At 38.7% G+C, this 9,457-nt stretch overlaps 1 protein-coding gene across 2 annotated transcripts; it reads left to right on the forward strand.

Moving 5' to 3' along the window:
• Nucleotides 1–455: 455 nt before the first annotated feature.
• Nucleotides 456–9,035, forward strand: CHAMP1 (chromosome alignment maintaining phosphoprotein 1). 2 transcript variants are annotated; one of them, XM_070943441.1, is made up of 2 exons: nucleotides 456–566; nucleotides 5,341–9,035. In XM_070943441.1, the coding sequence occupies exon 2, from the start codon at nucleotides 5,367–5,369 to the stop codon at nucleotides 8,418–8,420; it is 3,054 nt and encodes a 1,017-aa protein (XP_070799542.1). In that variant the 5' UTR covers nucleotides 456–566; nucleotides 5,341–5,366; the 3' UTR covers nucleotides 8,421–9,035. The 2 variants fall into 2 exon arrangements, with proteins under 2 accessions (XP_070799542.1, XP_070799544.1); XM_070943443.1 differs by lacking the exon at nucleotides 456–566 and adding an exon at nucleotides 700–731.
• The last annotated feature ends 422 nt before the right edge of the window (nucleotides 9,036–9,457 follow it).

Below are 9,457 nucleotides of genomic sequence, written 5' to 3' on the forward strand. Positions count from 1 at the left end.
GAGAAAAACTTATTCTTCATTTTCTCTAATCGTTTTTTTAAAAGCTTTCAAACTGATGGCCATTACTACGACGGCATTCACACGAGGTGCTCAGTACGATTCCTAAATACGACTTCATGAACCCAAATGCTCAGGGTCCCCAGAATACACTGACCCCGTGAACATAACAAACCCACGGGCTGAACAGGCACGCTTCACACGACCCCACACGGCCTCCCATCTACCCACCCAGCCACCCATCAAAAGGCGCACGAGCTTCCTTCGCCCTCAGGGGGCGCTGTCCTCTTTTGCCTGACGCCTGCGCCAAGCTTCATAGCGGAGGAGGGGCAACTTCCAAGCCGCCGCCGTTGGGTGAAATCAAGTGGGCGCCGCTAGCCAATCAACAAACGGCTCTTCGGTCGCGTCAGCCCTCTTTTTCTTTGTCCCATCCACTGCGGTCGCCCCCCGCTCCCCGCCCCCAGCTCCCATCTCCCTGCTCTGTAGATTCTGTCGCCATTGTCGACAGGCTGTTCGGTCAGAGCGTCTGTCTCTCTCCCCAATCTTCCGTAAACTGTCGTTTTCTCCTGGTAGGTATATTGATTGCCCTTCGCTTGCCTGGGGAAAAGGGAATCGGGAAGGTCGCCTCTGCGAAGCTCGGACTCAGCGTGGCTCTGAGTCTCCCTCTCCCTCCCGCACCTCACCCCCCCCCCCCGTCCCGCCCTACTCCGCTTTTCGCGTTCCCACCGCGCCAGGTTTGTCCCTTTCGCTTTTCCGTCCAGAGCGCGTTCTGTACGCAAACTGCCCAGGTTTAGGCGCTGTTTTTTTTTTTTCCCTCCCGTTTTCTCTTCAGGAGTCGCGGGAGCGCTACTCCCCCCCCCTCCCTCAATGCAGGGCCGTATCGGATCCCTGCTAGAATTCAATATGAGTTTAAATTTAACCGGACGGCGCGATTGATAAGATTTCCGACACTGGGGGTTGGGGGGGGAGGAGAATGGTGTCAGATTACATCATGTTCTCTTGCATCTAGAGTATAAGAAACATTTTCTGGCTTTGGGGGCTCTTCGGCTGCGCCAGACTAGAGCTCCCCTCGTTCTTCTTGGTGAGCCATGTTATAACCAACGCGGGAGCTCTAGTCTAGCGTATCTGGAGGGCGCAAGGATTCAGGCAGCGTTTAAACCAGAGGTCTTCAAACTTGGCAGCTTTAAGGCTGGTGGACTTCAACTCCCAGAATTCTCCAGCCAGCTATGCTGGCTGGAGCATTCTGGGAGTTGAAGTTCACCAGCCTTAAAGCTGCCAAGTTTGGGGACTCCTGGTTTAAACTATCATGCATATATGATCAATTATATGTTAAATTACTCTTAGGCGAAGTCACAAATATTTTAGGATCCGTTGCCGTTACATATGGGGGAAAAAAAAAACCTTTAAACCTGGCTTCCATCAGCTATTTTTAACCACGCGTATCCATTGTTTTAAAAAGAAATGTTACTTTCTGCAGAATTGGGTATATAAGCACTAAATTATGTTGACCTGAGTACTTGGTTTTTTTAAAAAATAATGTAACTTGCAGAAATGGTGAAAAAAGTCAAAAGCTAAGGTCAAATGTCAAACGACAGGACTTTTGCTGAACTTCAGCTTTGTTTTGGCAGAACTGAACCTGGAATGCTTTATTTATTCTGGGTTTGGGGGAAGCAAATTTCAGGTGAGAGACTAGGTCAAACCTCCTTCCACCTCATCAGCTTTCAATGGGTCATAATATCTCATGTAACCCCCATCATTCCAATACTTACTTTCCCTTTCCCAGGTTGTCACCAGTGTCCAACATGGCATATCCCACGAACTCGTCCACCTCTGATCTTCCCTTGACTTTTCTTCCCTTCCTTCATGCTCTGTCCATATTTTAGCACAGCATATCCCACCAGGCTGCAAATCCCTGACTTTCCTAGCACTTTTTACTCCCTCTTTTAACCACCAGTATCCTTGTTCCCCATCTCTACATCTGCTCAGATTAAAATAACCCCATTTTATTCCCGGCCTGGATCCAGCCTCAACTATGTATATTTTAGTAGGGCCTGAACTATTCAAAACTGACTGTTCTGCCCTTGGAACAATTTGTATACAATATTTTGCATCTCCCTAAAAACCAGAAAACCACTAATTCTAGTCCTGTCTTAAATGCAAAGCCAGGTAGGTAACTTTTCCTCTCAGCCCTAAGAAGAAAGCAAGGACAAACCACTTTTAAAAAAGGAAAATGCAGGGAGTTGTCTAGATAGTCCTTAAGAATGAAGAATGATTCCCAAGGTGTGCATACATATGCACAAAAAAATACTACTTTATTTCTTTATGGTTGAGTCTTGAAAACTTGATTAAAATGTTCCTTAAATTATTCTTAGTGGCTACACGGATATGAATATTTTTCTTTTGTGCAGAATCGAGGTTTGCCTTTCCTATCTGTTAGGATGTTTTCATGATTTCCTAATCTAGTTTATAGGCAGTCTCCCAGTAAAGCACTAACTAGGATGATTTACAGTACTTAACGTTTTTTTGAGATCGAGGTTATCTAGATATTAACACTTGGAAATTTCAAACCTAGTATTGCTTATGTGAAAAATTTACATTCTTTCCAAGTCTATTTGCAGTATAAAATATTAATTTTAAGACTAGATATATCCCTGTATCAATTTTCATATTGATACAGAGGAATACAAGGAAAATGGGGCTTCCTTTCATTCCTCTGTTTGTTTTCTGAAAAACTGAAAACTTTGGGAAAACTAAATCTTTTCTAATTTTGTTTTAAATGATTCGTAAAGATAATGAAATACATTATTCTATGCAGTGAAATTACCCCATCACAAGAATTAAAGTAATATGAAGGAACAGAAACTATTCTCAGTATAGAGTAGACAAATCTTCAAAATAAATAAGACAAAAAGTAGAAAATGATAATGATTCGGAAAGTTAGTCTGACATATCTTACATTATAAATGTATTTTCTGTGGTTTATCTTTTTTTTTAAACCAAGTCTTTAAAAAATCTCATGGAGAATTAAAATTTGGAATATATAACTTTCTTTCATTTACTGCAGTGTTGATGTTCAGATACAGTGTTCTGTTTTTAAATGTTTACCTAAGCAGGCAAAAATGATATTATATACTCATAGTTTAGCAGCATACAGCAAATATTTAAAATATTTTAAAGTATAATATTGCACACCTTTCTACTATTCTCAACATTTTGCCTCTCCCCAAAAACTCCTTAGGAAAAAACAGATTTATCCCTGTTTCAAAACATTTTAATTATATTTTAAAAGCTAACCATAAGGCAAATGTGGTTAAAATATTGTCTAGTATTTTACAGCTCATAATCTGAAACAGTTTATTTGATTTTCCAGAGGACTCAGAAATTGAGCTGCAGATCAATTACCAATCTGCAAAGAATGAGAAATGTTTGGGGCATTGAACCCTGCCATTTCTAAACCTGTTGAGCCAACGTGTGGGAATTAATTTGATGGTGCCAAAATAGCATAAATTTATTGGAAACATTTTCAGGTATTAGATATTGAGCATTCGTCTACCACTACCAGCAATTCCTGTCCAATTGTCCTCTGCACATAATACAGCCTCACATATTTAGACGATCTATATGCTGTTTCTCCAGATGGCTGCATTATTTTATTGCTTATGATAACATTCAAGATACTAAAATTAATCTTTTAAAAATTTGTCATAACAAAAAAGTAAACTGAAGTATAATTTCCAAATACAGTCTGATTTTAAAAAAAAACCAATCTAAAAGAAGTTTAACTGGGCAGGGTTTTTTTATTATTATTATTACAGATAGTCCTCAACTTATGACTATAAATGAACCTGGCAATTATGGAATTAAGTCATGGTCATAAAATGGATCATCACGTGACTCCAGTCCACCTTTATGACTTATATGGTGGTTGTTAAGCAAATGCTGCAGTCATTAAGCAAACCTATATGGGCTATTTTTTGCCGGACACCGCAAGTAAACACTAATTTTCAGCAAAACCATTATAAATAGCAATGTAACTGAAAGTGCTCATTACAGTTCTCTGTAAACTAAACTGTTTACAGTTGTTTTCTGTAAATTAAACTCTTAAATGCTTTAATCTCTAAATGGTTGAACTGTGTAAAAGAAACAGTATTTCTTCTGTAAAGGAGAACAAAAAATTCAAAACTTTTGACCATTTTGATATTCTTTTGAATCTGAAGCAAGGCTATGGTGCAAAGGTCATTTGGTTAACATGAAATGTTTATTAATGCTGAAATAAGACTATCAGATAAGCAATGAACATCCAATCAGATACAGTGTCTGGTCTATATAGTATATAGTGTTCATATAGTCTCAAGTTCCACTTAACTTGAGTGTACATTAATAATGTGAAGTATATATTACTTACCTTCTGAAGAAGATAAGTACACATTGTGTAATATATATTGAATAATAAAACGATGCATTGTATATAATTGCAGAAAATAATTTAGATATTTTTTATTATTTTTAACATAGCATCAGTAGATTTCTATTTCTGCAATCCAACACTCTGTTTTTCCCTTCCATCTCCATTCTGCCTTGTGAATCTGCTATGTTGTGCTAATAAGCACTATGGTATCCATTCTAATAGAGTTGGATAAGTTTGAAGCAATATAAACATTAAATAAATAATCTGGTTTTTTAGCTATAATTGCCAATTCTGAAATAAGGTCTCATCAAAATATGTTTCACTATTTTAAATCAAATATAATACTTTTAAATATATTTGGTATTGAGTGCAAGTTGCAAACATAAAATTAGTTGTTATATATTAATCCATCTGGGATTTGTTTATGGAACATTAAATCAGGCTGCTTATATGACCCCCTCCAAAAATAGTATAAAGTACATCAACAGGCAAATTGAGAACAACATTCTTAAGTCTAATTCACAACCCACGTATTTAAATCAATGGATAAAGAGCAATCTATTAATAATAGCTTCTTTCTTTTTCTTTTAGAGACTAGAACTAGCTGGGTGTTCTTTATACAATGTTTGCTTTTTAGTCTTTCTGCAACGAAGTGAGCCCTGTGGAGCTGGTAAAAACAGCTTAAATTCATGTTGATGCTTCTGTAAACAGTGGAGAGATTTATATTAAAACTTTGTATACAGAACGAAAGGTTGACAATATTAACATGTTCCTCTCTAGTTGGGCTGTGGAAGTATAACAGTTAATTTTTTTCTTTGGGTGGGCTGTCATTAAAAAATATATATATTTTAACAATAATTGAGCAATCATTTAAGAGTCAAATTATATTTTAACAATCTATGAACTAATCTTTTAAAAAAAACCTTTTATTTCAGGTATAGTGCAGTTTGCAGCTTGGAACATGTGTAGTGTTATGCAAGCTGACAGTAGAAAAATGGACATGTTGAAGATTTTGCATAAAACAACTGAACGCCTAGAATGTGATCACTGTAATTTCAGAGGCTCTGATTATGAGAACATACAAATTCATATGGGTACTATTCACCCTGAGTTCTGTGATGAAATGGATACTGCAGGATTGGGGAAACTAATATTTTACCAGAAAAGTGCAAAGCTATTCCACTGCCACAAATGCTTTTTTACCAGCAAAATGTACTGTAATGTCTATTATCATATCACGGCACAACACTCATTATCAGACAAACAGAAGGAAAACCAGAAAAGTGTGTTGGAAACTGAGTCCCTCAAAAAGCCTGTCCTTGTGGAACCCCAAAAGCCTTCTCAGTCTCCTGAAACACAAAAATGTACTGGGTCTCCCGATTCTCAAAAGCCTGCTCCCCCTGAACTGCTAAAGTCTGATGTGGGACTACATTCCAAGACACAGAAGCCTACTTCAGCAACAACCATTGAACATCAGAAATTTGTTTCGGTTGCATGTTTGGAGGCACAAAAACCTGCTCCTGTTGTACCAGAACTTCCAACTCCTGTTCCACTTGTGTCCTCAGAAACATTGAAACCCCCTCTTTCTGTCACTCCAGAACCACTGAAGCCTGCTTCAGTAGAGACTGCAGAGATACCAAAATCTCTCCCTGCTTTATCATTAGAGCCACAGAAACCTGTGACACCCACATACATTGAAACACAAAAATCCTTCCCTGTTGTAGAATCAGAAAAACCTGCTTCCTTTATATCTTCAGAACCACAGAAACCCATCCCACCTCTATCGCCAGAGGCCCAAAAGTCTGCTCAGCCTGCATCTCCACCTGTGGTTATGTCTGAAACACAGAAATTTGCTCCAGCTGTGTCTCCAGAGCCCCGCAGGCACTCTCCGAATGTATCTCCAGAGCCCCGTAGGCACTCACCTGCTGTGTCTCCAGAGCCCCGCAGGCACTCACCAGCTGTGTCTCCAGAGCTTAAGAAACCTATTGCTGGTCTATCCACAGAACCTCGTAGGCATATTTCTCAAATGAGGAGGCCTGCTTCAGCCCTTTCACCTGAACCACGTAAACCTGACCCTCCATTGTCTCCAGATCCCTGGAGACCTGTTCCAGAAACCTGGCGATCTGCTGGTAGTATTTCACATGAGCAGCAGAAATCTATCACTATTTCACCTTGGTCCCCAAAACCACCTTCATCAATGTCACTTGAGCCCAGGAAACCTGCTTCAGAACCCCGAAGGCCTGGAAATATGATGACCCCAGAATCTCAGAAGTTTATGCCGGATACTTGGAAATCTACCTCCATGCCTGAATCTCCAAAATCTAGTCTTGCTTCCTCAGAACCATGGAAACCCATTTCTTCTGTTTATCCTGAAGGTTGGAAACCTGTTTTGTCTCCTGACACATGGAGGCCATCACCATCTGTAGCACCACCTGCTCCTCCTCCAATGCCTGCAGAGCTGAGGAAACCTGGCCCCCCTGTGTCATCTGACATTTGGAAACAGCCCTTCTTTTCTGAGCAACGTAAGCCTGCTCCTCCTGTATCTCCTGATCCTTGGAAATTTTCCTCCGAGTCCAGAAAATCTCCTTTCTTTCCAGAGACTCAAAAGCCAACTACTTTTGTTTCTTCTGAGTTGCAGAAACGTGCTTTGTTTTGTGAATCCCGAAAACGGGCCCTATTTCCTGAATCCAAAAAATCTGTACCTCCTGTTTCCACAGACACACAAAAACGTTCGTTCTTCCATGAAGCTCACATACCTTTTCCCGAAACCCCAAAACAGGTTGTATTTTCAGAATCTCATAGACCAACTCCTGTCTCCCCAGATGCTCCAAAGCATTCCTTCTTCCCAGATTCTCAGAAACATGCTGCTGTTTCTCCTGAAATTCAGGAGCATGCTCCCTTCTCAGATTCTCAGAAATCACCTAGTCTCTCACATGAATTGCTAAAGTCTCCTGCAGTTTCTCCTGAAATCCAGAAACATGGTACCTTTGCTGAACTGCAGAAGTCATCTCCCGATTCCCTCGAGAAACAAAGTTTCTTTGCAGAACCCCCAAAACATTCACTTTCACCTGAGATCCAGAAATCAATTCCTTCAGATCAGAAGCCAATACAGAATACAGATACCCACAAACCAGTTGAAACAACAGGCACAGAAGTTCACAAAACTATCAATGATTTCAGTCAGCCTGCTGCACCTGTTTTTTCAGACTTGCAAACTCATAATGAATCTAGTAATAAAGATTTCTTTACTGAGCCTCCCGAAGGAGAAAATCCATTCAGTAGTTTGTTAATTCCAAAAGAACAGCCCATACAACCCAAGGAACCTACAGAAGAAATATATACCTGTCCAAAGAAGAAAGCCAAGAAAGAAAATCCAGAGATTTCTAATACAGAGTTAAATAGTAGTGAAAGTGGAAATACTGAGATGGAAACATCAGACATAAAGGAACAGGAATCCAATAGTGATCAGGAACAATTTGATACAGAGTCTCTTGACCAAAATAAAGAAACTAAAGTTGATACTACTCCTACTCAGCCTCAGTGTGTGCTGCAGTTTACAGAAGAGAAGGAAGCTTTCATCTCAGAAGAAGAGATAGCAAAATATATGAAGCGTGGCAAAGGGAAATACTATTGTAAAATCTGTTGCTGCCGCGCGATGAAAAAGGGAGCTGTTTTGCACCATTTGGTTAATAAACATAATGTGCATAGCCCATACAAATGTGATGTGTGTGGAAAGGCATTTCTTTTGGAATCTCACCTTAAGAATCATGTTGCTGCTCATAGTCAGAGTTTGCTTAAATGTCCACGTTGCAATTTTGAGTCGAATTTCCCTAGAGGGTTTAAGAAACATCTAACCCATTGCCAAAGCCGCCATAGTGAAGAAGTCAATAAAAAACAGTTGGAAATTGCTTCTGAGCCACCTAATCAGAGCCAGCAGAGTGAAGAAGCTGGTAAGGTGCCAGAGGAGAATGCTGAACCATCAAAAGAATTCCTTAATGAACTGCAAAGTGAATGAATTTGGTTTTGAAAATTAAGAAATTCCAAATATATTGCATTGGCAATGTAGACACTGATGCTGAATTTCAGTGTATAAAACTATGTCAGCATACAGTAAATGTGATGGCAACAATTTGATGCATCGTTAAATACATTTAAGACACTAATTAATTAAACAGTTTTGTGTTTGCTTAACTGTGTTGCAATGTAACCTTTATAATTACCAAAATAGCAGCACTACTGCCAAATTAATAAGCTTGTTCTAGATTGCACAGAATGTCACTTTTAAAACAGAAAGGAATAAAAATGGAAAATATTCAGCTGGAAAAATGAAATTCTAGCAATTTATCCAACCAAATCCAATTTTGTATTTTGAGAATCCTGAAACAACCTTGCATGAAATTATCTTGTTTGCCTGCAGTTGTATGTTGTTATGATTTTTAATATGTACTTGAGTTCCCATTTCAATGAATTGCTTAGGTTATTGAAATAGTTAAGATTTTTCTTGCTGTATTTAGAACACAACCTGTGTAAAATAACTAAAGTACCGTCAAATGTATTGGAAGTGTATATGTGTTGTCTTGCTTTCAAGGAATTTTCATTTAACAATAAAAAAAATTGTGTTTTGGAATTATTCACTTGTATGTGTAGCTGATGTTCCATCGACATATTTCCAGCATTGTTTACAGTAATACAGGGCTGCTTGATTCAAATTCAGATTCTATATAACATTCAGTAATATTACAGATGATCTCAATTTTCTAAATAAGTATACAATGTCAATATAAATGGTGTCAGATGCAGCAGCAAGATACAATTCTAGTACTGTATATATTGTCCTATAATATGCTTTGTACAGAGCTGCTGGCTTCAATATGTTTTTAGGGGGTGGGGGATTAGAGTTTCTGGCTGATGTACTTTGAGATGAGAAAACATTTAGATCACAGTTTTCGATACTTCAGTGCTTGGTGGTGTTCTTGGATATATTGAGTTAAATCCAAACATAATTTTTTACTACTAGAGGCAGTCGTATTTATTTTTTACATTACAGCTTTA

Source organism: Pituophis catenifer, unplaced genomic scaffold (genome assembly GCF_029215685.1).
Source record: "Pituophis catenifer annectens isolate HBS135680 unplaced genomic scaffold, rPitCat1.0.hap2 SCAF_4, whole genome shotgun sequence".
In the NCBI taxonomy this organism is placed as follows: domain Eukaryota; kingdom Metazoa; phylum Chordata; class Lepidosauria; order Squamata; family Colubridae; genus Pituophis; species Pituophis catenifer.